Below are 26613 nucleotides of genomic sequence, written 5' to 3'. Positions count from 1 at the left end.
GAAAAGGTAAGTTTGCATTTGCATGGGAACCAGGCTATTTGAAAGGAAAAAATACTGTGTTTATAAAACATCCCCGGCAGATAAGTGACCTCTTGTTTCACATGCAGGGGGGGGTCATCCTAAAACCACTGGGTCTTAGGCAGAGAGGGCCTGGGGGAAAAAGTGCCAACCACCTCCAGGTCCTGCCCCTCCCTGGGCCATACTGTCCTCCTCCGTAAATGGGGACAGCTGAGCAACACTGGGGGGGTGGAAAAGCACCTGGAAAAAGGCCTTGACAGAGCAGTCTGTGTGCTCAGACAGTGGGAGACTGCTGTGCTGGCGGCATTACTTTCATCCTTAGTCATACGTGTATAATCCCATCCCTGACATGAACTGAGTGCCTCCTCCAAATGCTACATCCTGAGCCGGTGACCATGGCCCTGCCCTCCAGGGTTCCCAGGATGCTCTAGGTCTCAGACCCAGCGGTCTCTGCCAGGAGTTATGTACACACATAGAATCCCAGGGGAGGCTCCAACAAACTCAGCCACAGATGGGCAGAGGGGGCCAGCAAGGGGTGGGAATACATGTCAGCAACAGCTTCACAGAAAGGGGGACGGGTAAACTAGGCCTTGACACATGAATGGGGCTTGGCCAGACCAGGAAGGGGTGGGCAGGGCACTCCTAGCAAAGGGCACAGCATGTGCAAAGCCAGGAGGAAGGAAGCGGTATTCTGTGCTTACATGTTCGGCCCTTCACGGGTTCCAAATGGTGCTTTTACACCGAGGGCTCCTCTAGGCCTCTAAGTGGTTACCCTGGCTTCTCTGTCCCCAAGCAGGTCATCCCCAAGCTGCTGGGGTCCCTGTCTGTCAGGTCCCCACGACTTCATTAGTGTGTAAGGTTTTGGAGCACAGGGAACCTGGGTTGGGGTCCCAGGGAGTGGAAGGCTAACGACTATGTCAACATTAATGATAGCATAGAAATAGTGGGAGTGCGGGGGAATCCACTGGCCTCTTCGCAGCAGGGCCAGGATCTGGAAAAACACATCCCGTGTCTGGCCCCATGACATGCAGTGGGAACAGCACAGCCCACAAGACGCCAGGAAAAAAAGCCTGGGATGGAAACTCTGAACAGCAGCTGTGGTGTCTCCAACACACAGAAACCCTGAGGAGGAGCTGGCAGCAGCCGGAGAGGCAGCGGTCAGAGCTGGGGTGCCACAGAGAGCAATATGGTGGCCAGCAACTCCCTGAGGGAGGAGAGGAGAGGACAGGAGAGGAGAGGATAGCGCAGCACACACACAAGGTGAGATCCTGTGAGGGCCCTGAGCTGACCTGGCCCCGACAACTCTCAGTCAAAGGTGACAGTTTTTACCAACGTCATCACCACTGCTGGAGGGGGATCCCGAGGCCGCTACTGGGCTAAGGGGTGGGGGCCCCTCTCTCCAGATCACCAGATTTCCTCAAGGCCCTTACCTGTCGATGACAAGTTCCAACAGCACAGCATGGGACAGCTGTGTGAACTCGGGGTCACCTGGCACATGGTCATAGCGTTCTAGCAGGGCCACCATGTCCAGGTCACAGGCCACGCGGTCAGGAAACTTCCAGGAGGGAAAGCGCACGGGTCCGGCACGGGAAAAGACATCTACGATGGTGCCCTGCAGGTCGGTGAGGTCCTTGCGCAGGCTGTCCATGCAGGCCGGGCTGCCCAGCAGGTGAGCCATCCTCACGGCTCCTAGGTGGGCAGAGAGGACCCCCGTTAGCCAGAGCCATGTGGCAGCGGCTGGAGGAAACTTCCTAGGACCCCTACCTTCCCAGATGCTCCTAGGCTCAAGTCCATCTGAGACCCCGGAGAAGTCTGCTTATCGGCCCCAGGTCACCAGGCCCTTTGGAAGCTGGTTGTGGTGACTTTGCCAGCCTCCCTCTCACCCACCCTGCCCCACACCTACACTACTGATTCCATTGTCCCACAGGCACTTCTAGGCGCTTGTGTATGCCAGGCCCCTGCTAAATGCTGGGTGGACACATCTGAATAAGACTGTACCTACCATCCTTCCCTCTCAGAGCGAACCATTGAACAGGCAACTGACAACGAAAAGAGTTATAACTACAGCGTGTCTGGGAGTGCTGGGCTGTACCAGGCCACTGTCATCTGCCTACATCACTGCAGCAGCTTCAGCTGGGCCACAGGACTGCCTGCTCCAATCTCATCCACTTCAGCTCCACAGATCTGGGCCAAACCTTACCTGATCACTTCACACTGGCCAACAACCCCTCAGGACTCCCTGTGGCGCTTGGGAGAAAGACCTCCTCTGACTACGTCCCCCCCCCGCCGTCTCCCCCCTCTTTGCCCCATACTCACCACTCCAACCACCGTCAGCTACAGAGCAGCTCATTCGTAGGCACTCGTTTCCGAATCTATTCCCGTCTGTCCCCTCTATCTGAATTATGCTTCCCCCATCCAATTCCATCACCTAGTTAACTCCTCTTCTCCTTCAGGGTTCCGGGATATCACCTTCTACAGGGAGCTTTTCCTGAGCACCCTTCAGGCTGGGTTAGATCACCACTCTCGGCTTCCCCATTTCGGCCCTGGTCACTCGGCTGGAACAGCCTCCCCTCTCCAGGCCAGGTCCTCAGTCCACCTGAGTCACTGTGGCGGCCCAGTGTGGCCAGCCTGGGGCCTAGCTCACAGTACCTGCTCACTGGCAAGTGCATGACTGAGTAATTGAATGGAGAAAAGAAAAAAATGCACAAAGAAATTCAAAAACACATGGATTTGGGGAGGGGAGGACAAGTCGTAAGGTACAAGAGAGGAAAACCTGAAACTCTGTAATGACATCTATCCTACAGGGGGCCCATTATCCATTGATACAGAGAGCCCAGTCCTGCCCTTCCTGGCTTTGTGTCCTTGGACAAGTCAGTGCACCCCTCTGAGCCCCAGCTGCCTCAGTTGTGAGGTGGGGACATCCTTCCCAACCAGGCTGGGTGGTTGTGAGGCCTTGAAAGTGTCCCCAAGTCAAGTGCTTGGTCCAGGGCAAGGCCTCAGTCAAGTTCTCCAGCAGGAGTGACTATTATTATTGGGATGACTATTACTAACAGCTACGACAGCAAAGGTCACCCTAGTCTGGAGCCACGGCTTTCTGTACTTCCGCTTTTCCCCTGCGGCCCATGCAGCCTGTTTCTTGTCCATCTTTAGAGTCTATGGACATCTGAAGACAGAGATTTGGATGAACCATCCATGGCCCCTGACTCAGAAGGTGGAGAAGTGACACTGCCCCAGCCCGTCCTCTGGCTCATTGCACGCCTCGGGGGTTCTCCTCTCTGGCACCTGCCGTCAGAGCCAGCCCTCTCTTCAGAGCCAGGCAGCCCTGTGGACGCTGAGTACTGGTCCCTCCCCACCCTGTGCATTTCTCAGCATCAGAAAGTGCTTCCTTGCACCACAGCCCCTCCTGGCAAGGGCCGTTGGGCAATATTTAGACCATGGCCCCTTGGGCCCACAGTAAGTCCAGGACTGACCATGACACCTCTCTTCCTCCAACCTATTTCTACCCCCCAATCTCTCTCATCTCAGAAAATGGCACCCCCACTGAGCGCACCTGGGCACTTCCTTGAGTCCCCTTCCTTTACTTCCACATCCAGTACCAAGTGCTGCCAATCCCATGTCCAAAGCATGCTGAGAACCCAGCACTTCTGTCCATCAACACTGCTCCACACTCACCATCTCCCCAGACCACTACCACAGCCTCCAAGGGGTCACCCTCTTCCCTTTGCCCAGCACCACCTCTCACATTCTATATATGAAGCCAGAGTGATTATTTAAAAAGGCAACTCCTACCCCAGCTAGAACCCCTGAATGGCTTTCTACAACATAAAGACTGGACTGCTTCCCTAGGCTCGAGCCCTGGGTGGTCTGCCCCGACCTCAGCTTCTCCCCACCTACAATTTGCGCCCCCCACCCCCATACTTCCTCTGGATAAGATACCTCCCTCAGTTCCCCAGGCCAGGTAAAGTCCCGTTACACATTCTCAGAGTATCCTGTTCTTTTCTATCCCAGCACTCACCACACCAGCACTGAATCATTATTTGAGTAATTATTTGTGAGGGGCAGTCTGTCTCCCTGCAAGCGCATGGACTGTCTTTTGAGTTCACTGGGGTATCACCTGGCCACCTGGGCCAAGGGGCCCGAGGGCCAGCCTGTGCCCACAGGTGCTGGGACACTCAGAGGTACCCAGGGGTAGCTCCCGAGGGCTGAGCTGGCCTCTCTGGCCTCCCAGAGTACTGTGCCCTGTTCTCACCTCTGTGTAGGTGACTGCCTATGGAGCTGGATGTCTGCACGGGCGCCTGCCCAACTCTCGGACCAGCCTAAGGCTCAGGGTCAGAGGCTCATCCAGGTACCTGGCTTCCTGTCTCCAGTGCAGGGCTGGCCCCAAACAGCTCTTGGGTCCCTGGGAATGGATGAAGGCAAAAGTGAATGAGCGATCACTCAGGGAGAGCTTATTGGAGGACAGGGAGGAGGCTGTCCCAGAAGAAGGAGAGTGTTCCCGGCTGGATGAATGGGGTGAGGGAAAAGGCAGGTGGGGTCACCTGAGTTGAAACTGCACATAGACAGCATCCGTCAACCGTGCTAGTTCTGACCACAGGACCTACTGTGTACCACTTCCCTACTGTGTACCACTTCCCTACTGTGTGCCACTTTCTTTATACAGATGAGAAAACTGAGGCTCTGGAAAGTTAGGAGGTTAGCCTAAATTCACTCAGGGAGCTGGGATTCTTGAGTCCAACATCTCTGTTGTCCTCAGGCCATGCTGCTGCTGGAGCAGCACTGTCCAAAGGAAATATAATGAAGCCACATATGGGATTTCCAATTTTCTACTGGCCACATTAAAAAAGTAAAAAAAGAAAGAAAGAAAGAAAGAAAACAGCTAAATTAATTTTAATATTTTATTTAAATATTATCATTTCAACATGAAATCAATATAAAGTCATTAAGGGGATTAAAAAATTTTTTTTTAATTTTTATTTTGTTTTGCATTGAGTCTCAAAATTCAGTGTCCATTTGACACTTACAGCATATCTGAGTGTGGATCAGCCACCATTTTCAAATGTGCCACCACATGAGCTGGTGGCCACGGTATTGCACAGTGTAGGTGTAGAGGGCCAGATCCTGTGTGTTCATTCAGCAAACGGTGACTGAGTACCTACTATATCCTGGGCACTGTGTCAAGAATAGGGATAGAGCAAGGCACATGGAGCCCTGTCCACGAGGAACCATCATCTATATCTGAGGGTCTCTTCAGGGAGCGAATCATGGGTGTGTCAGCTCTATCAGTCTCACCCACAGGGCCCTGAGTATCTACCCCACAACACACACACACGCACACACACACACACACACACACGCACGCACACAGGCCCATATCCCATACATATATGTTGCCGTGGTGACTGCCTCTAGTGAGATATTGCCACCCATGAGATTTTATGTCCCCAAGAAATGAGGCAGAAACAGACAGAAAAAAACAGACTGAAACATCCTGGTTTTCCTTTTTGGAAAGGGAGGATGGGAATAAATAAAGCAAGCAAGAAACCCTACCCTGGAAGGAGGCGCTGGAACTCAGGAGCTTGCTTATGAAGACACCAAGAAACACTGACCTGTTCACCCTCAAATAACTCTATCTGCCATCTGAGGCCATCTAAGATACCAACTCCTGTTAGATTCCAGTTCTGATAAGCACCAGCAAATGCCAAAGAAGCAAGAATATGTAAGACGAAACTGCGACATTAAAAAATAGCCAAGTTTACCTGTCAATTCTTCTGAACATTGGGGATTTGCAGATATCAGCATGGTTTGAGAACCACTTAGGTGTGTGTCAAGTGTAGGAGCATTTGACATCAGCTTTCTAATTCCTGGCTGAGTGAAACTCTGTCTGAAGCTGCCAGCCCTGCACAGTTCCTGAGGTCACATAGGTGATGGTACTAATTGAGCCGACACTGCCCTGAGGTAGGAGGGGCAGCTAACTGCCTTTCCTCAGTTCCCTTAAGCTCAAGGTAGACTTCTCATTCACAGAGAAGGGAGGGAGCCTTTCCTCCATTCCCATTCAACATTCGAGCCTCTTCCCTCTCTGAGCCCTAGGACCCTACCCCTCTGGTAAAGATTATGCCTACCTCCCCACCAATGCACCTGCTGAGATTCAAGGTCACCACCATGAAAACCCCTGGAAAACCATGTATATGGCAATTGTCAGTCTCTGACTCAGGACTGTGAATTGCCTGGATCCCTGGGGACACTGAAAAAACCGTGTGAAGACAAAGGAATAAGTAACTGTACTAGTAAAGGAGTAAGAATGGCCTGGGTTTGGGTTCCCACTCCACCAACGCTGAGCTTCACTGTCCTCATCTGAAAAGAAGTTGCTATAAGAAATAATTGTTGTCATGCATGCAGTGTTTGGCACAGGGTTTGGCTCATGGTAAATGTTCAATAAATTCTAGATATCATTATGATTCTACATTAATAATAAACAACAATGACATAAAACAGCTATGAGGTGTGTGTGCGAGAGAGCATGAGAGACAGGGAGGAGACTTGGGAGGGCATCTCTTCCTATCATGCCCCCATTTCACAGGTGAGGAAACTGAAGTCCAGACAAGGCCTCAGAGCTGGCCCGCATTCAGGAGTTGGAAAGGAGGGGAGAGGGTACGGGGAGGAGAGAAAGCAAAAAGGGCGGGATTCAAGTAGTGCCTCAGGGAAGCGAGGAAAGTAGCCTACAGGGAGGTACAAGGGGGAGCGAGGGGGTGAAATCTGAAGCAGCTGCCCCAATTTGACACAGTCCGTGGGACTTGAGGGCGGGACTGAGGAAGGCAGGGAGTGAATCTAGAAAAGGCGGACCCACGGGAAAAGGGACCAGAGATAGTTACAGCTTGGGACTTGGGAGGGTGCTTTGGGGGAGGTGGGCCTGAAGCGAAAGAGGGGGATAAAGCAGAAAGGAAGTGGGGCTTTGAAGAGGAGGGCCCGAGGGGGTTTTCCAAAGTGAGAGACCAATTGGAGGGAGCTGGGGCCTTGAAAGGCGGGGTCGGAGGAAGCGAGGAAATGGCCAGTGGAGTAAAGGAAAGGTGTGCCAGTGGAGTAAATGGGGAGGCGTCCGGCAGGTGATGTAGATAGAACGTCTCACCCGTCTCCGGCGTCGCAGCCTCAGCCCCTGTGTCTGGTCGGCTCATAGAACTGACTGGCATGCCAGCCACTTCTGTGAAACCCGGCAAACTCTAGCCGTGTGCCCCGACCGTTGCCATGGCAACGGCGTCTCGCAGGGCGACTCCCATGGAAATTACGTCACGGTGAAGGGGCGGGTCCGGAAGTGCGTCAGCCTTGTCTCCTCGGCGGCGACTCTTTCGGCCGCCGCCATCTTGCGGGGTCGTCGTACTCGCGCTGCGGGCACCGTTTTGACGCAGCGCTGCTCACCTACACCGAGGCGGACTGGCAACCCTGAGCGTCGCAGTCATGCCGGCTGGACCTGTGCAGGCGGTGCCCCCGCCGCCGCCTGTGGTCACCGAGCCCAAACAGGTACCGTGCCCCCTTCACCTCAACCGCCAGCCCGAGCCTAGGCCTGGGCGCTCCTCACTTTTGCAGGAAGAAGCGGCCGCCTAGGCGGGCTTCGAGGGACTGCAAGTCCCAGGAGGCAACGCGCTGCCCTCCAGTAGCGAGCCGAGCTCTGGGACAGTGATTCTCCAAGCGTGGTCTGCGGACCAGCTGCGTCAGCATCACCTGGGAGTTTATTAGAAATGCGGAGTCTCCACCCCAGGTCTTTTAATAGGAATCTTCATTTTAACAAGATCCCAAGGCGATTCATTAAAATTTGAGAAACATTGTTCCAGCCCATCCACCGGTTTTCTGTGGCAATTGGACCCACCGGCTCCCAGCCTTTGCCCAGTTACCCCTGATTTCCCAGCCTGCGGGGTACAGCTCTGAATGTTAATTCTCAGCATCTACTCGGTGCTTAGCCTAAACCAGACACCGTGCCAGGCTTCCAAGTTACTGGAATGAGTGAGGCACAACTCCTCCCTTAGGGAGCTCACAGGCTAGTGGGGATACAGATATACTTAATTCCTCAACAAATGGTTAGTGCCCCATCACTGTAAATAACAGAGTGGAACTTAAAAACATCTCAGGTAACCGAGGAAGAAAGACGTACATAAACAGTTGCAGTATGTTGTGATTTGCCCTATAACAAATTTCAGGTACAAGAGAGACAGTAATCTAATGACCATTGCTTTGACCGGGTGGAGGGGAGATTAAAGTAGGTGAAGCCCACAGGCGTGCGAGGTAAATTGCTTTTAGAAGGATGAATAGGAGTTCAGCAGGGAGGTGATTGGGGGAGGGAAATGGCATTATTTATTCATTCAGCAAACGTTTATTGAGCACATATTGTGTGCTGACCACTGCTTTGGGTTCAGACTACAGTGGGGAACATGACAGAAGAGGTCCATACCCTTTTTTTCCCCACATTTAATTTTTTTTTTAATTAAAGTTTATTGGGGTGACAATGGTTAGTAAAGTTACATAGGTTTCAAGTGTAAAATTCTGTAATACATCATCTCTATATCCCATTGTGTGTTCACCACCCAGAGTCAGTTCTCCTTCCATCACCATATATTTGATAGGTCCATACCCTTTCCACAAATATTTAGGCACCTGTGTGTCCTGGCATTTTCCCAGTCGCTGGGGAAAAATAAAGTGATACCACGTAAGTGCAAAGACAGCAAGATAGGAATCAGATGGTGCCTCTGGTGAAAGGTAAATAAGTGTGGTTGAAGCACAGTGTTGGGGAAGCGGTGGCAGGAGATGCGGTTCAGAGGATTTGAACTTCAAGTAGACAATGGGGAGAAAAGGATTTTAAGCAGGATAATGACACATTCATGTTTCAGAAATTCAGGTATATAAGCAGTGATACAAAGAACTTCGCAAGGAGGATGGAGGATTCGTCATTTTATTTAAAAAAAATGCTGAGGGCCTGGCTACATTGGGGGTGAGCAGAGGGTCTGGCAAGCTCATGTCACAAAACGGCTTGTAGTACAGGCTCTCCAGCCGAAGTGGTATGTTGGAAATCTGGTTCTGCTGCCATCTGGGCCAGTTAAGCGCTCCATTCCTCAGTTTTGTCATCTGTAAAATGGAGATAATTAAAGTATTTACCTCACAGGGTTCTCATAAGGGTTATAAGAGTTAATATAGTTAAAGTGCTTAAAAAAGCATATGGCACCTACTCTGCTCGATAAATGTTACTGTCACTGAATGTGGAGGTTGAAGAAGGGGTAGGAGGCCCAAGTTTCTGGCCTGGTTGACCAGGTGCCTGCTTGGCCATTCATGAGGAAGGAGGATAGAGTTGAAAGTACCTAGGAGCCAAGTGGATCTAAAGCTCTAGCACACAAGTGATTCGGGACATTCATTTGGGCGGGATTGTTCAGCCTAGAGGTGGTAGGGGAAATGGAGGATGTGGTTGTGAGTTCTGGCCTGAGGACAGTGTGAATACCGGGAAGAGAATCAAGAACAGAGTTTTGGGGGTGCCCATTATAGCGCAGGAGGGGAACCAGAAACCAGGAAGGACTGGGATGGAATGCTGAGCAAGAAGGAAAGACAGGCGAGAACAGGGTTTGGGAGTTGAGTGGAGAGTTTTGTGAAGGAGTGGTCATTGATCACGTGGTCGGGTAACTGCTTAGTGGGCTGTGTGTAGGTAGTTGCTTTTGACTTTGGCAAGAGCATTTCAAATGGATGGGGACCAAATGGGAGGTGAGGAAGTGGGAACAGTAAGGCTGTGAAAACTCAGGATGTTTAGCTAGCGGAGGAAGGCGGGGGAGAAGGCCGCAGCAGAAAGGAACATGAGGTCAGGGGAGAAACTATTTTTCTGAGACTTGACACTTTGTTTACTAAAGGAAGACTGGTGAGGAAAGAATATTGCAATGTATTGATAATGAATGTTGAGTATTCCAGTGGAGTTTCACAAAACATTTTGAGCATTGAGTGGTGAAGACTATGGGTGGATACAGAGGAGAGGGTATTCAGTGCAGAAGGAGCAGCCAGCAAGGAGTGTCCTGTTTCTTCATTGGGCAAACAATCGCTATATAGCCGTCCCTTGGTGTGGGGCTTTCTAGATTCTGGAACATGGTTTCTCAGAATGTGGTCAGAGCTCTCTGCATCTGAATCACCTGGCCTCTTGGTAAAAATACAGATTCCCGGTGTTACTGAGATGGTCTAGCTAGGGGAGCCAGGGAAGCTGCTTTTTATTACTAGTTCCCTAGGAGGGTCCCATGTAAGCACAATGCAGTTAAGAGAACCACTCTTCTGAAGAAGAGGGTTCTAACCCAAAGGAAGTTTGCAGGAGAAGGTCTAATGCTCTCAGAAATATGCTAGAAGGGTTTAACCTGGGGGGAGGGAGAAGGGAGAGGGTGGTCCAGCCTCAAATCATGAACTTTGAGACCTCAATTCCTTTTTTCTTTTTCACAGCCCACAGAGGAAGAAGCATCTTCAAAGGAGGATTCTACCCCTTCCAAGCCAGTGGTGGGGATTATTTACCCTCCTCCAGAAGTCAGGAATATCGTTGACAAGACTGCTAGCTTTGTGGCCAGGTAACATAGCTACTTCTGCTCATGTGGCTCACGCGTGGATTTTAGCCCCAAGCGCTCCTGAATTCGTACAGGGCAACACTGGGTTTTTAGAGAGCCGTTGTTGGCATAGGCCCATTAGCTCATCCAAAACCGCAACATGGAGCTGAGGTAGGCAGCTGGCAGGCCTGACATCTCTAACACAGTGCAGCAGTGGCACATTGTGAGTCACACCCAGTCCCAGAGTCACCAGGAACCTGTGCTTCCAAAATGGGCCGGAGGAAATGCCTGGAAAGCTGCTTTGTCATGGATAGTACGTGTATCTATTTCTGAACCGCTGGCTTGAGGAAGACAAAAAAGAAAGTTGATCATTCTCATTGTGCAAGGACTGTTCTTCAGAGCCTCGAGTGACCCATGTGTGAAAGGGAACAAAATACCACCTCTGGGTGGTTGTGAGGCAGGAGTGAGGTAATGGGACTGAACATAATTCAGGTATACTATGCAGGTGTTAGCTGTCTTCTCAAACGGTGTGGAAATCGGTCCGAGTTCCCTTGTCCCTCCCCATCATACAGACACTCACTCAGATGTCCTCAGATGGAATCTTCTTGATGGTCGCGTGACTCCTAGGGTCAGCACATCACATCCCCTCGTTTAGGATATTTATTTCTTTGGCAGCCAGAAGGCCACATCCAACCTACACATTTTTTGTTTGTGCTCGCAGTGTTTTTTTTTTAACTCATTTCCCGCTTTTTCAAAATGAGGAGATTATGCAATACGTCTGGATTTCTGGCTTCTCTTAATGAACTGGACAGCTCCTTGCATGGAAGCAGTAGCTGCCCTGAGCAGACTGCTGCTCTCAGGGAGCATTTGCTCTCCAGGGGGCCACGCCTTGACCCCTGAGGCGGCATCCCCATCATCAGATGTTATTTAATAGACGGCTCCTGCCTTTCCCAACCTAATAAAATGAAACAGAAAGAGATTCCTCTGGTTGATGTCTTTCACTGTGTCAGGTGCCAGGCAGATTCATCTCATCACATTTCAAGGGCTTTGATTAACCTGGGTATTGGGTTAAAACTGTTCTGGGCTTGCTTGAACAGTACCAGCCCATGTCAGATTTAGGGCAGCAGGTGTTGTATTAAATGCTTAATGTCTCATAGCAGCGTTCACACTTCTCCTTTTCCCGTGATATTTTAAAAACAATAAATAGGAAAAGGGTGTTGGAGGAAGAATCCCCACGATCTCACTACCGGAATAGTTTTGGCCGGCTGTTTTCACTTTTTCCTGTTTCCTTCTGGCCCTCAGCATCCTTTTTTAAGTCCTTGTAATCCTAGCAGAGATACTTTCACATCCTGCTTTTCCCTTTTGCGCTGTGTTGTAAGCATTTTCCCGTGTTTCTTTGCGGTCTAGTGCTGTACTGTCCTCGCTGGAGAGGCTGTACCATATTGAGGCGGTGGGCATTAACTTGGGCCATCTCCTCTATCTTTTCATTGAGGTTTCCAGCATTTCAGTTTGGCACATGATGCTGGGGGGAAGTCTCTGAGCAGTTGCTTTCCCTTGTAGATTGTTTCTTTAGAAGAAAATTCTTTGTGGCACACTACTGGCTGACAGAGCATTTTCAAAGATTTCTTAAACATTTTGCCAAGTAGCTTTCCAATAATTTTGTGGCAACCTCTGCTGCCATAGAAATAGGAGTTTATCCAAGTTCCCTTAAAAATAAATCTATACATCCACATCTTTAGATCTGTTTTTGGCGATGATGGTTGCCTTGTAGGTGTTTCTAAAATCTGTGAACTTGCTGCTGTTTACGTTGCAATAAAGGGACAGATCAGCATCTCACTCTGGGATAAAACAAACATGCAGGACCCTCTGCTTCATTTCTGCTGGGTTTGCACATTAATGGAGCATAACAGTAAAAATCACCGAGTATGGTTTTCCAAAAGAAGTTTTTTTCTCTGTAGGTTAGGTTTTCCTTTCACTGTGTTTTCCTGTCAAGAAACAGAAGTGGAAATTACCCTTAAAAGTCCCACCAGCTGGGTTGAGTCAGAGTCTTGTCTTTTCCTGTGGAGATCTATGCCTTGTGTTAGAGAATACAATTCTAAAATTAACTTTAAGCTAATTTAAAGCAACAGAAGAGCTGGGAATGAACATGACTGCCTTCTTGTTGTTTTAATTTCTCAGATTGTTCCCAGATGTGGTGAGGTTATGGCTTAGGCAGCAGTGATAGAGGAGACAACCAGAGCCCCTCTTTCTAGCAACCCTTTCCCCTGGGCATTTGCTGGGTATGGTGGCCGAAATAGCAGTATTTAACTGTGCATTTACTCTCCTCCTTGTGTGTAGTTTGCATTGTTTAAGAAGGGGGACGAATGCTTTTTCCCCAAGCATGAGGTTCCAGTTCTAATGCATTGTCACATTGAGACCTTATGGTGTTAGTCACATGACAGAGTGTGACCAGAATTTGCGGAGTAGGTAGCCTGGGTGTTGATGACCCACCACGATGGCCCAGGTTGTTACAGTGGTTAATCTGGGCCACAGCATCGCCTGCCCCTGTCTCCCACTCTCTCTTCAATTGACAGAGCCAGGTGGTGAAAGTCTAGAGAGAGTGGAGCAGCCTTGCTGCCCGCCAGCCCTGGAGCTGTCCCTTGGTGTGTTTGGGGCGCCTCTGAGTGCTGGACTCTGACGGGAGGAGCGCTGGAAGGCCCTCAGTCATCCCCTAATACCCAGATCATCTCTAATGTTTATGGAACGGCCCCTTCTATCTTCTATAGGAGTGACAGCCCTCACTTTGGCAGGCCACTGTAAGAATCAAAAAGACTTTGGCATCTCCTTAACTAATTTGATCTCAGTACTTCAAGGTAGAGAGAGATGGTGGCGTTAGCACATTTTACACATGGGAAACCGAGTCACAGAGAAATTCGGTAACTTGGTGAGTAGGTAGTGAACCCAAGACTTGAACACGTCCATATCTTGTGTCTTTAAGTTTAGTGCACTTTCTGACTGACACAGGTTATATATGTGTGACTCCTTGAAATATTACTATTGGGACTCTTAAAAAATCAGGGGCTCCCTAAACCTTATGAGAGAGACTTTTTTTTCATTCTGAGGTTTTAAAGGCATGCGAACTGGGCACATGGGGTTTCTATGGGAAACTGTCCCAGATACCGAGAGACAATGGAGACCTCCTTGCCGATTTTATTGCTCCCCTGTTGTCTGAACGTGCCTTACACAGCACCACAAGTCCAGGTCCTTGAGCAGTGTTTCCTGTGTGGGGCTCACCTGTAGTAAGTTAGGTGATTTTAGGCAACACTTGGACAAGGCATTAAATCTCATTGTCTACATTTTCATGTTTTTTCCAATCCTTTTCATTACCCAAAGGACAAAGTCTCAGTTTGGTGCTAGTATATCTGTAACACTTCTCCAGCTCTCAGTAATCCCCCTTTTTAACTATGTGAACTGGTCTTAGGTGCAGTGAGCTTCAAGCTAAACTTTTAACAATATTACTTTGTTTTCATTGTATTTAATTTTAGGGCTGCCTTTTGTTAGTAAAGCCTTGCTGACTTTTACTTGAAGTAGCAATATATGCCTTCCTTTGTAAGTACATTTTTTTTTAGAAGTAAATACATCTCATAAAAAGAAAAAAGCAATAGTCCAGATGGTTTTTGGAAATGGCCAGACTGGCTGAGGAACTGCAGGAAAGTGAAGGTCGGGGAGACCCTGTGGGAGAGGAGGGGCCAGGCTGAAGGAGGCAGGAGGCCGCTGGCCTGGCCGCAGGGGTCTTAAGGAGGACCTCTGCTCTGCTGAGAGACCGGCGAGTTTGAGTGATACGTGGGGGCAAGAAGAGGGCTCGAACGGGTGGCATTCTGGGTCTCAGCCGTTGCAAGCGTTGTGGTGGTGAATCTTTTTCTCTCCTTCTAGAAATGGACCTGAATTTGAAGCTAGGATACGACAGAACGAGATCAACAACCCCAAGTTCAACTTTCTGAACCCCAATGATCCTTACCATGCTTACTACCGCCACAAGGTCAGCGAGTTCAAGGAGGGGAAGGCTCAGGAGCCCTCGGCCGCCATCCCCAAGGTCATGCAGCAGCAGCAGCAGGCCACCCAGCAGCAGCTGCCTCAGAAGGTTGGAGCCAGCCCCTGCCCTCACTTCCCCAGGGCGGAGAGGGACCAGGACAGGGAGGGAAAGGCAATGAACTCTGCTGTCCCAAACCGCACAGCCACCCAGGGAGAGACATGAGCTTTTTATCCTCCACTTACACAGGCAGATGCTAAGACTCAGACAGCAAAGTCCTGCTGACAGTTGGCATTTCCTGAGCTCTGCTTGTCAAGCTCTGTGCTCTGCTTTAGGGGCCTTGTCTCATTGGCACCTCACAGGGACTGCATGAGGAGGCCAGCAAAGGGAGCGTTTTACAGATGAGGAATCTGAGGCGTGGGGAAGTGTGAATTACCCAAGGCCGCAGAGTCAGGACTCTATATAAAGTCCATGCACTCAGCCACTCGTCTTTGCCTTGATCGTGGCATGAGGGCAGTGCTGCGATGTGGCTTATGGGCCCCTTCTTTTGCCATCCTCTCGTGTCTCACCGTCCCAGGGCCTCTCTGTCTGGCCTTCCCTAGTACCCCCCTCAACACTAGGCCCAGCAGTAGGGACGATTACAGTTACCAATGAGGACAGGAAGGGCTGGCACATTTTGCCTCCTTGGTAGACCTGGAGTCGTCCCTTCTCTTCGTCCCACTCCTGAACCATGGTGGCAAAGGCTGTTCCTTTTTTTTTTTTTTAAGTGAAAAATCAGTTTATTAGAAGAGGTCAAAGAAATAGGAGTGGTCCCAAGCAGGAAGCAGTGGCTCAAGGGCCATTATTGAAAGGGATAGTACACTCCAAAAGAGTTTGGAGCGGGCTGAAGAGGCTCAAAAGGCAAAAAGGTGCAAAGGGCCAAGGGTGTTCCTTGTTTTATAGTGGGAAGTAAAGGTTGAAGTAGGTTGTGAGACCTTGCATTGCACTTTGGTAGTCTTAGAGCCTCAGGCTACCTCAGTTTTCTCATCTATAAAAAGGATTCACGGAACCTGTTCTCTGTCCTCATGGTTCGTGTGGAAGCCAGATGAGGTAGCAAACGTGGATGGAAATCCTTTGTCCAGTGGGGTCCTCTGCACACATGTAGGGCCTACTGCGTCCTCTGTCTGCCTCGCTTGGGATTTATGAGCCATGTTCTTGTTGGATCTTCTGCCACCCAGTTTTGGCCTTCAGTTTCAGGGCAGCAGCAGAGGTACTGAGGGTCACGGGTCTCACTAAAAGCCATTCAGGTTGTTGAGGCTATAGTTAGCCAAGAAATGGTTGCTTTTGTGAGTTAGGGTTGTCTCACACCATGTGCCAGTGGTGTGCACATCATTAATACAAGTGTAGAGCCCCCTCTCTGGAGCCAGTTCACCCCTGTGCCTCTTGCCTCACACTCGCTCTGCCTCTTAGGTCCAAGCCCAGGTGATCCAAGAGACCATCGTGCCCAAAGAGCCCCCTCCTGAGTTTGAGTTCATTGCGGACCCCCCGTCCATCTCAGCCTTCGACCTGGACGTGGTGAAGCTGACGGCTCAGTTTGTGGCCAGGAATGGGCGCCAGTTTCTGACCCAGCTGATGCAAAAAGAGCAGCGCAACTACCAGTTCGACTTCCTCCGCCCGCAGCACAGCCTCTTCAACTACTTCACAAAGCTGGTGGAACAGTACACCAAGGTACCTGGGCAGGGCGGGGCCAGGGTGTTGGGCCCAGGGAAGGACGGCATTTACCCCAAGGAGGACTCTATCCACTCCCTGTCTGGGGACAGTGCTCCTTTGTGGGGCGCCTGGGCAGATGTTAAAAACCCCAGGTCGTTGTGAAATTTTGATTTCTATTTAGTTTTTCCTCTTAAATGCAACATCTCTAAAGCGAAATGAAACACATGCTTGGTAACTGTCATTAGGTGAGCGCCTGCTGTGTGACAAGGCCAAGTGGTGCTAGCTGCTTTTAAGTACCTTTAAATTTTCAGGTGCTTAGCACAGGGCCTGAGAAAGAAACAAGTCCTTAATAAGGGTCTATTACCTTATTTAATCCTCATAAGAACCCATGAGGTAAGCATTTCTCCTTCCTTTTTCAAAAGCAGAAACAGGCCCAGAGAGGGGAAGTTACTTACTCATGGTTTCTCAGTAAGTAAGTATCTACAATGAGATTTAATCCAACATTTGACTCTAAAACCTATGTCTTTCACTCTAAAAAAAATACTTGAATTAGAAATATCATTTAAATAGGCATAGGGAAACAAACGTAAATATAGTTAGTATGTGAGTACTTACATGTGCAGTGTCATCTCATTTAACCCCTGATGACCTACAAGGTAGCCAGTGTTATACTTACTTTACAGAAGAGGAAATTGCGGCATAGAGAAGTTAACTTGGCCAGGGTCACACAGCCATGGGGTTGAAGAGCTGGGACTTCAGCTCTGGCATTTTTACTCCAGACCCTAGGAGTTATTACTGGTATTTAAAATAATCCGATCGTTAATTTATTGCAAAGTATACATACAGATTTGCCCGTGGTACGTTTTTCTTGCTACACATGTAGTGGAGATTGTCTTCCTCTTAGTGGCATGATCTACACATCTGTTCTTGACATGTAGAAACAGTATGTTAAAGTTCTGACTTGAGAGGTGGCCAGTTAGCTCATTTGGTTAGAGCGTGGTGCTAATAATATCAAGGTTGCTGGTTCGATACCCACATGGGCCACTGTGAGCTGCGCCCTACTTAAAAAGAAAGGGGGGGGGGGTGGTTCTGACTTAAAAGGACTCATAAGTATATAAGTAGAAAGAATTATAAAAATATGTGTGTTTAAAAATATGACCAAATTCAGCAGAAGCCCGTAACTGAAATAACAGTCATTGAAGGCCCAAGGCCAAAGGGTTACTGTAAGTACAGTATCAATTTTAAGTGAGCCCTGGGTTAATTTCTCCCAGTGGACTGCTTCTGGAGTTAAAGGTGCCCAGGTTTCTTTTTGTTCTGTTACTTGCCTGGTCCTCTCCCTCAGAACTTGGGTGTTGATATTTAGTACTCTAACTTGAGGGCGCTGGTGTCTGTCTCTAGCCATGGCAACTCTAGGAGCAGATGGATTCCAGGGATAGAGGTACAGGAGGATGTGGTGGCGCTGGGCCTCTGCTCGTGACAATAGATACTGGGGGACAGTTGTAGTGACTGGCTGTTTTGAACAAAGCCAGCATTCGTTCTTTTCAGCAAATACACATTGAGTGTCAGACACTATTCCAGGTGCTAGAATACAGTGCAAAAAAAAAAAAAAAGACAAATCCCTGTCTTTGTGGAGTTTCTGGCCTCGTGAGAAGATGACAAACAAATGCAATGTCAGTATATGTCAGGTGGTGATAAATATTATGGAGAAAAAGAAAGGAGGAGACAGAAAGGAGGGAAGTGAGGCCAGTCTTTGTTCTAGAAAATTTTTATAAGAGTTTATTTGAGTCAAACTGACAACATATGCCAGGTAGCAAGATCTCCAATGCTCCCTGGCTGCAGTCTTAAGTAGGATAGTCCAGAGGCCTGGTAGCATGCGCAAAAGGATCGGAGCAGATCCATCCCCTGAAAGTAGCCATCGCGTACTGACCGTGTGCTGGGTAGTCTGCCCGTGGTTCTGCATACCTTCCTGCTAATCCTTGCAGCAGTCTTTTTAGTTGATGGAGCCAACTTTTAAGTGGTGGTGTCACCATTTTATAGATGGAAACGAAATTATAGAGGTTAAACAACTTGTCCAAAGTCACACAGCCAAGTGTAGCTGGGATTGTAACCCAAAATCCCACTCTCCTTTCTGTGCCTTTCCGTGGACCCAGAAAGGCCACCTCTTTGTCCCACGTTGTCTGCACTGACAGTTGCTTTAATAATCCTTCTGTGTTTCAGATCTTGATTCCGCCCAAAGGCTTATTTACAAAGCTCAAGAAAGAGGCCGAGAACCCCCGAGAGGTTTTGGACCAGGTAAATTCAAGTTCTTACTACAAACAGTTACTGATGGGGCAAGTTATATTGTGTGGATTCTTTTTTGCGTTTGGAAGTAGTCTCTGATGCAGTACCTTCTGTTCAGGCACAGGAGTGGTGGGAAGAAAGGCCTTGTGGCTACAAAGGCCAAAGAAGCCTAGATTCTGTGTTCCCCAATTTTCTGCTTTACCTTTGGCTTCACTAGGTCTCCCTGTTTTTACTCTCAGTAGAAGCCCACTCCTAAACAGGTCTCCGGTGACAGATGCCGTATGAAGCCTCAGGTTGTCAGAGTCAAGGGAAGAAGGTATATTGGTGCTGTTTTGGGTGGCCACATGAAGTCTTTTGTTTCTCAGGCTCTCAGGCTGCCGCTTCTCTCTGGGCACTGGGTTGTCATGCAGACTTCCTGTCAGAGAGTCAGCTACTCTCTGAACACAGAGCCCCTCGTTAACTCAAGCAGAAAACTGAGGTTATAAATGGTTACCCTTAGGGTCCAGACAGAAGGTTTCTGTGGCATTTAGAATTTTCATTCTGTGCAAACTCTAGGCCTGGCTGAAACCAGATATAAATACCATAGTTTGCTGCTTGCAGTTCCCCTCGTGGGCAGAGCAGCCTCCTTTTCTGAAGGAGACGTTGGCTTTGGTGAAGGCCCTGGAGGTGACACCCTCGTCGAAAGCAGACCCTGATTCAGCTCAGCACCCTGTTTTTTCCCATCAATTCAGGTGTGTTACCGAGTGGAGTGGGCCAAGTTCCAGGAGCGTGAGAGGAAGAAGGAAGAGGAGGAGAAGGAGAAGGAGCGGGTGGCCTATGCACAGATCGACTGGCATGATTTTGTGGTGGTAGAAACGGTGGACTTCCAACCCAATGAGCAAGGTAGGTCTGTGACTCCAGATGGGGAGCCAGAACTCAGAGCCATCCCGGGAGAGCTCATGCAGCTGTTCCCAGAGAGCAGCAGACTCCCTCAGGGGGGCTTTACCAGTGTCTGTTTCATCTCTGCTCCCAGAAGACTTCACTTCTACCACATTGCCGCAGTTAGGCCTAATTCAACAAATACCGTATCAGCGTCTAGGTAGGCCTCTGGAGATAGAGAAATCAGACAGCCTTGGAGAGCTCAGGGAGGAGAGAACAGGTAGATGGGCCTTCGCTAAGGGACACCTGTGGAGGCCACCCTTTGACTCTGGCTCACCCTCTCCCAGGCAACTTCCCTCCCCCCACCACCCCGGAGGAGCTGGGCGCCAGAATCCTCATTCAGGAGCGTTATGAGAAGTTTGGAGAGAGTGAGGAGGTGGAGATGGAGGTCGAGTCTGATGAAGAGGACGAGAAGCAGGAGAAGACAGAGGAGCCTCCTTCCCAGCTGGACCAGGATACCCAAGTGCAAGACATGGATGAGGTACGCCCCTGGGAAGGCCTGCAGGATGACCTTTTCCCCTGGAGCCCGGGGGCGGGGGTGCACGCCACCACAGTCAGACCCAGCTCCCTGGTGAACCGCGAATAGAGGAGTGGCTCCTGAAGAAGGCGTCCTGGCTGAGCAGCGAGCCGAGCCCAGACAGCACAGAGCCTCTTTCCAGCTTGGGCAACAAAGGTTCATTCACAGGCGAGGATCTGAAGGCCGTGCAGGTCCTGTGCTGGGACCTTCCCCCTTCGCCCAGAGGCCCTGCTCCCCGCTAGCCCCATGCCAGCTCGCAGGGAACACTCTACACCATGAGCTTTGGTGCATTGGAGCTTACGCCAAATGATCAGCAGTCCCCAGTGCTTTGCTGATTGTAGCCCGTGCTTCCTTTCGGCCACCTCGACCCGCTTTGAACCAGGCCTTCCGAGCAGGCACAAAGGCTCTGGTGCCAAGCTGCCCTCCTCCCCTCGGAAAGAATTTGTGTGCAGCCTGAGAAGAAAGGCCCCTGTGTCTGTGGGAATTGACTTTTTCTTTCCCTCCCAGCATTGCTTCATGAGCAGCTACCATTGAGTGCTGACTTGCCCCCCCGCACCCTCCCCGGCATGTTAAGTGCCCTTAGCCTCCTGGGACTGTCTGGTGCCAGCTGCTGGAAATGCCTGGGCGGAGTGTTAGCACCACAGCCCCCAGCGCTCCCATTCATGCTGTGAGGAAGCAGCTTGGCTGCCTGCCGGCTGGCCTCAGCTGCCTGGGGAGGCTTAGCACATGGGTGCTGGCTGGCAGGGGCCTAGGCCCCTTGCCACCCTGAGAGCCACCAGGCCTCAGCTGCAGAGAGGTAGCTTCTCGGTCCCTCTCTTGAGTCCTACCACTGCTTTGCTTTTCAGGGTTCAGATGATGAAGACGAAGGGCAGAAAGTGCCCCCACCGCCAGAGACACCCATGCCACCACCTCTGCCCCCAACTCCAGACCAGGTCATTGTCCGGAAGGACTATGACCCCAAGGGTAGGGCCTGCTTTCCTGTCCGTGTGTGTTCTGTTTCTAGGATGGCTTGTTTCTACATAGGTGGCTTGTAAAAGCATTGGTAGCACCTCTGTCCTAGACCTCGCAGTGGGGAACAGGGCTTAGTCATCTCTAGTGCCCTGGCGACTTGCATTGCTCCAGTACTGTGTGGCACTGGATGGATGTGTCTTGAGTGAATGATGCATGAATGAAACAGCACCCTCTTAACCCAGGCTGCCACCCAGTATTCTCACTCAAGCACCTCTGTTTCCTTTTAGCTTCCAAGCCCCTGCCTCCAGCCCCTGCTCCAGATGAATACCTTGTGTCCCCCATCACGGGGGAGAAGATCCCTGCCAGTAAAATGCAGGAACACATGCGCATCGGGCTTCTTGATCCCCGCTGGCTGGAGCAGCGCGATCGCTCCATCCGTGAGAAGCAGAGCGACGATGAGGTGTATGCTCCAGGTGAGGTGGGGGTTCCCCCACCCAGTCCACACCCCTTCTCTGACTCAACCCTGACTCATTTTGATCCCTGGGAATCTCTTAAACAGCTTGTTTTAAGCAAACATAAAAAGCAACAATTGAAAGTAAAAAGCTTTCAAGGATAGGTGCAGCCTGTGATGCTATAAAAGAACTCCCAATTTTCCAGAATAACTCTCCATAGGACTCCTCCAAAGTCAGGCACCTCATGTGGATGGCATATGTGCATTGACATCCCAGAGCAAGATCTGACTATAGCTGTGAGGGGTGCTCATTCTTGGGAGTGTCTTAGAATGAGAGCTCTGATGATGGAGTACCCTGAGCACCTGGAAATGAGACATAGTGTCCCGTGACTGCTGTGTACGAAGCAGCTAAGAAGGAAACTGCCCCAAAAGTAGGAGACCAGGCTTTTAGTCCTGACTGTGCTACTTGCTACTTGTGTAACCCCGTCCTCTCATTTTCTTGCATGAGTCAAGGAGTTGGACAAGTTCTGGTTATAGCCTTATTTAGTGCCGACTGGGCAGCCTTCCCAGGCTCAGAGGACAGGCGTGCTGGGTTAGGACCCAGAGTCAGCCTCGTCCCATAGGACCAGCCTCTACCCTGCACCGGGAGAGCTGCTGCCTTGTCAGAAGGGCACCTGGTTTAGTTTCCCTTTGTCCCATCTCCATTCTGTGACTCTCCAGGTCTGGATATCGAGAGCAGCTTGAAACAGTTGGCCGAGCGGCGTACCGACATCTTCGGTGTAGAGGAAACAGCCATTGGTAAGAAGATTGGTGAGGAAGAGATCCAGAAACCAGAGGAAAAGGTACAATTCCGATGGATTCTACTGTCTTCCTCGTCCTCAGACTCCCACATTGGACTCAGTTCTTACAAGCTGTGGCTTTGCTTTCCCTCGCAGGTGACCTGGGATGGCCACTCAGGCAGCATGGCCCGGACCCAGCAGGCTGCGCAGGCCAATATCACCCTCCAGGAGCAGATTGAGGCGATTCACAAGGCCAAGGGCCTGGTACCAGAAGATGATACCAAAGAGAAGATCGGCCCCAGCAAGCCCAATGAAATCCCCCAGCAGCCACCACCTCCGTCTTCAGCCACCAATATCCCCAGTTCGGCCCCACCCATCACCTCGGTGCCCCGGCCACCCGCAGTAAGCCAGCAGCCACCTTGTCACTGATCTTTTAGAGCTGGGTTCTTGGGTTGGACACTACTGGCTGAAAAGGGCAGCTGTGGGGCCTGAGCACCGAGTGGGTCAGGTAGAAAGAAAGGACCGTTAATTGGAATCGAGAACCTCTAGCCTGACCTTCTGTCTGTGTGGGAGGATTGGAACAGGAGGGAGGCAAGAGGCAGATGTGAGAAACAGGCTGGGGGCAGAAAAGGGCTGCAGGGCTTAATGGGGGTTCGAGGACTGCTGGCTCATCTCCAGGAGGCTAAGTCGAGGTCAGCCTCTTTAGTGCTCTCTCAGTGTCTGCCACGAGCAGCTGGTTGAGTCCCAAGTGGAAGGAGACTTGCCCTGGGCCTCGGCATAGTTCCTGTCAGAGCCTGAGATGAGGCTGTAATCTCTTAGCCCCAGGGCGCCGAGTCAGCTGTCCAGCTGCAGCCCTCAAGGCTGCAGGTGACCAGTTGCCGGCTGTGTGGACCCTGGGAGTCCAGCCTTGGTTTCCTGTGATGTACGGCTCCCTTCTCCCCCACAGATGCCACCTCCCGTCCGGACCACAGTTGTGTCTGCAGTACCCGTCATGCCCCGGCCCCCGATGGCATCCGTAGTCCGGCTACCCCCAGGCTCGGTGATTGCTCCCATGCCGCCCATCATCCATGCGCCCAGGATCAACGTGGTGCCCATGCCTCCCTCAGCCCCTCCGATCATGGCACCCCGCCCACCCCCCATGATTGTGCCAACAGGTCAGTGTCTCGGATCACTTTCCAGGCCATTGACTCAGGACTACAGGCCAAGCACTGTGAGCAGAGCGGTGGCTGATGACAGTGCCAGCTGTTCTAGCTGGGGGTCTAGCCCAGAGGAGAGCCATGACTCCCCGATGTGAGAGATCCCTGAGCTGGGAGCTGGGGAGCTACAGCTCTTGGGGCAGATAGGCTGAAGTGGCAGAGCTGGGCTTTGTGTACCCAGAGGGAGGGGTCCGGCCCTAGACAGGTGCGGGGCTGACAGTGCCTGCTGCCAGTAGGCACCCACTCCGTCCATCAGTCCTGCACGTCCTCCAGTCCCCTGCTGCCCAATCTGGGCAGCCTCCCAGGTCCCCTTGCCAGGCAGCCAGCTGGCTGCCAGACTCAGCAAGGAGTAGCCCTTCACATCTCTGACTGGAAGAAAGAGGAAACCTTTGCAGCCTTTCCTCTCACTTCCCACCAACCCTGAGTCCTGGGCCCCTTCCCCCTACTCACACTGCTGCTTGTTCCTGTCCTTGCAGCCTTTGTGCCCGCTCCACCTGTAGCACCCGTCCCAGCTCCAGCCCCAATGCCCCCTGTCCACCCTCCGCCTCCCATGGAAGATGAACCTGCCTCTAAGAAACTGAAGACAGAGGACAGCCTCATGCCCGAGGAGGAATTCCTTCGCAGAAACAAGGTATATGATCCCACAGGGCTGCCTGTGGCCTGGAGTGTCTAGCTGGGGGCGTCTAGTCCCACCCCAGTGACACACTCCCTGGCCCACCCTATTCTGCTCCTATAGTTCGGCTTCAGGCGCCTAGGTTAGCCATTGGCGGCCTGTGAACGCTTCTGAGCACACACTGTATGTGGGGTTAGCAGTCAGAGGAACAGATACCATCCGTGGTCCCTTGGTGTGAACCATGGTAGAGGTCAGCAGGGAGACGCAGCTCTACATTAAGTAAGACTCGGGTGTGACAGAGGCCCTGGCCCCGAGAGAAAATCCTGGGTGCAGTTCTTCATTTCTTTATGGCCTGCTCCATTTTCAGCCCTTAGGAGGCCTGCCTGCTCTGGGGACCCTGTTAGGGGGCCTGTTAGGCGGTCAGAACCTTAGTGCTGCTGGTCCCTTGGGAAGCTGTTAGGCTCCAGCCCCTCTCCTGATACATTTGACCAGATCTTTTACTTTCTGGTAGTGTTTCCCATCTCTTGGGTACTTACGTGCCAAGGTCGAGTTACACATTTTACGGACACTTGTCCCTTAGTGCTCACGACAGTACCGGGCAGGGGTTGTCAGCACCCGCCTTACATACTGGGCGCGGAGGCTCGAGAAGATCTCGTTAGCAGGGTGGCTGAGTTGGGAACCCAGGGCCTCTGACCTCACAGTTCATATTCTTTTCTCTCGTGGTACTTTGTGGGGTTTGAAGAGCATTTCCGTGTCTCTTCTTCAGCTCCAGACTCCCCAGGAAGCAGGGTAGAGATCATTTTAAAGAAGAGAAATCAAATTTTGAAAAGAGCAGTGACTTGTGCCCTGTCACAAGTGGCATCATTAGTAGTGAACCAGGGGCCAGAGTCCAGGAGCCCAGATGGAGAGGTGACACGATCTAGACTGGCCCAGGAATAGGAGAGCATCGTTCCTGATTGGCTCAGGGCTCCTGGGCATAATGACCACCTTCTATTTGCAGGGTCCAGTATCCATCAAAGTCCAGGTGCCCAACATGCAGGATAAGACCGAATGGAAACTGAACGGACAGGTGCTGGTCTTCACCCTACCACTCACAGACCAGGTATGAATTGCTGCAGGGGAACCAAGGGTTTGGGGCAGCTTCCTCCAGCTGACCTTAGTAAGGGGATGCATGACCTTTCCTTGGTCCCACAGGTCTCTGTCATCAAGGTGAAGATTCACGAAGCCACGGGCATGCCTGCAGGGAAGCAGAAGCTGCAGTATGAGGTGAGTTGGGTGTCTGGTCCTGCCTGTTGGGACCCAACTCCTGTATTGTCCTAGAAACCAAATCCCCTGTGGAACCAAAAGAGTGGGGAGACACCTGGGTGTGGCCATCTGAGTCCATCCTAGAAGTGATGACGCTGGCTGGGAGTGCCGGGACAGGTTAATCTGACAGGGTGACGCTCTGACAGGGTCACAGTACATCTCGTGTGGGGTTTGAAAAATCCCTCTGCCTCAACTACTGGTGTAGACATCCGGGTACAAGACTTGGGAGTGCTCTGGTGGCTTTCTGGCCCAGTGGTAGAGCCAACCCATCCAGTGTGGCCTCAGGTAGCCTGGCTTTGCGCATGGACACAGAAGTGATAGTCCAGCTCAGCTTGGTGCCACCAGGTCACACGGAGCTGCTGTGTTCTCCCTCTTTTGGACTTTGACAAATCCCCACTCTGGGCCTCAGTTTTCTGCTCTGTGAAGGAGGGCTGTTGGACGAGTTGATGTCTAAAGTTCTTGTGATTTGAGAGTCAAAATTCCGTGGGGTTGGTCAGGGCCAGCTATTTGGGGAGTCAACAAAAGGGAAGAGCATGGCTTTGTAGGAAGAAGGCTTTGTAGGAAGAAGGTTCTGGGAGGAACCAGAAACTTTTAATCCTGCCTTGTGCCTGCACACCTCCTTTGCCCCCCACCTTCCTTCAAGCCCCTGTATTTGCTAAGGTCAGAGTGTGAATGGACACTGCCATTTGTGAGACTGAGCAATGTGCTCAAGGCCAGATTGCCCCATGCTAATGCACGCTATCTGTTTTCCAGGGCATCTTCATCAAGGATTCCAACTCGCTGGCTTATTACAACATGGCCAATGGCGCCATCATCCACCTGGCCCTCAAGGAGAGAGGTGGGAGGAAGAAGTAGAAGAGAGAAACCTGCTGTCAGGTCCCAGCCACTACCGTTTTGCTTCTCCTGTCCCCCACCCTCTGCCCCAGACCCACGAGACCCTGCCTAGTACATTTGTTTCCCTCTTACTAAGTTTGGAAATTCAAATTGTCTGACAGTTTTCTCCCCCAACCCCCTCCCACATTGATAAGAGAGGGTTTCGTGTGCCACTCTCCTCCCCAGTGGTCTTTGGAATTCCTTTGTGTTTGAGTCTTAATTTGAGGGGATTCATTTCTTCAGGCAGCCCATTAGGAAATGTGAACCTAATGTGAACCATGTTTAAGAGTATACATACTAGTATATAAGATTTTTAGAAGTTTACTTTTTTTAAATGCACGGATGTTCTGTGGAATAGTGTCATAGTGCCAAGTGGCACTTGGCTGATAGAATATGCTTATTATCGTCATTAATCATTTTGTGTCTTGCTATGAGCTGTCTAATAAACCTCTTGGACCCTTCTTGTGAAA

General features: G+C 50.9%; 2 protein-coding genes across 3 annotated transcripts in view; one reads left to right on the top strand and one right to left on the bottom strand.

The window, feature by feature from the left end:
- CCDC157 (coiled-coil domain containing 157) overlaps positions 1 to 7379 on the bottom strand; it is a 16596-nt gene extending 9217 nt beyond the window's left edge. Inside the window, exons 1-3 of one of the 2 annotated variants that reach the window (XM_033097595.1) lie at positions 7142 to 7379; positions 4268 to 4417; positions 1449 to 1707 (exon numbers count right to left, since the gene is read on the bottom strand). In XM_033097595.1, coding sequence (XP_032953486.1) covers positions 1449 to 1696 — 248 coding nt within the window. In that variant the 5' untranslated portion in view covers positions 1697 to 1707; positions 4268 to 4417; positions 7142 to 7379. The remainder of the gene's footprint in view (positions 1 to 1448; positions 1708 to 4267; positions 4418 to 7141) is intronic. The other variant, XM_033097594.1, reaches the window with a different exon arrangement.
- SF3A1 (splicing factor 3a subunit 1) lies at positions 7368 to 26613 on the top strand. The gene is made up of 16 exons (XM_033097593.1): positions 7368 to 7530; positions 10465 to 10586; positions 14475 to 14682; positions 16021 to 16278; positions 18478 to 18552; positions 19272 to 19422; positions 19746 to 19939; positions 20821 to 20938; positions 21214 to 21399; positions 22098 to 22219; positions 22313 to 22558; positions 23103 to 23310; positions 23829 to 23983; positions 24966 to 25067; positions 25160 to 25231; positions 26024 to 26613. The coding sequence occupies exons 1-16, from the start codon at positions 7468 to 7470 to the stop codon at positions 26123 to 26125; spliced, it is 2382 nt and encodes a 793-aa protein (XP_032953484.1). The 5' UTR covers positions 7368 to 7467; the 3' UTR covers positions 26126 to 26613.

Source organism: Rhinolophus ferrumequinum, chromosome 25 (genome assembly GCF_004115265.2).
Source record: "Rhinolophus ferrumequinum isolate MPI-CBG mRhiFer1 chromosome 25, mRhiFer1_v1.p, whole genome shotgun sequence".
NCBI lineage: Eukaryota > Metazoa > Chordata > Mammalia > Chiroptera > Rhinolophidae > Rhinolophus > Rhinolophus ferrumequinum.
Note: the sequence above shows the minus strand (reverse complement) of the source record. Positions and strands in the feature narration are given on the sequence as shown.

Excerpts from the sequence above, each read along its gene's own strand:
- SF3A1 (XM_033097593.1), top strand. The coding sequence starts at position 7,468 with ATGCCGGCTGGACCTGTGCAGGCGGTGCCCCCGCCGCCGCCTGTGGTC. Across the intron at positions 19,423-19,745 it reads CTTCCAACCCAATGAGCAAG|GCAACTTCCCTCCCCCCACC; the intron begins GTAGGTCTGTGA and ends ACCCTCTCCCAG. Across the intron at positions 25,068-25,159 it reads CCCTACCACTCACAGACCAG|GTCTCTGTCATCAAGGTGAA; the intron begins GTATGAATTGCT and ends TTGGTCCCACAG.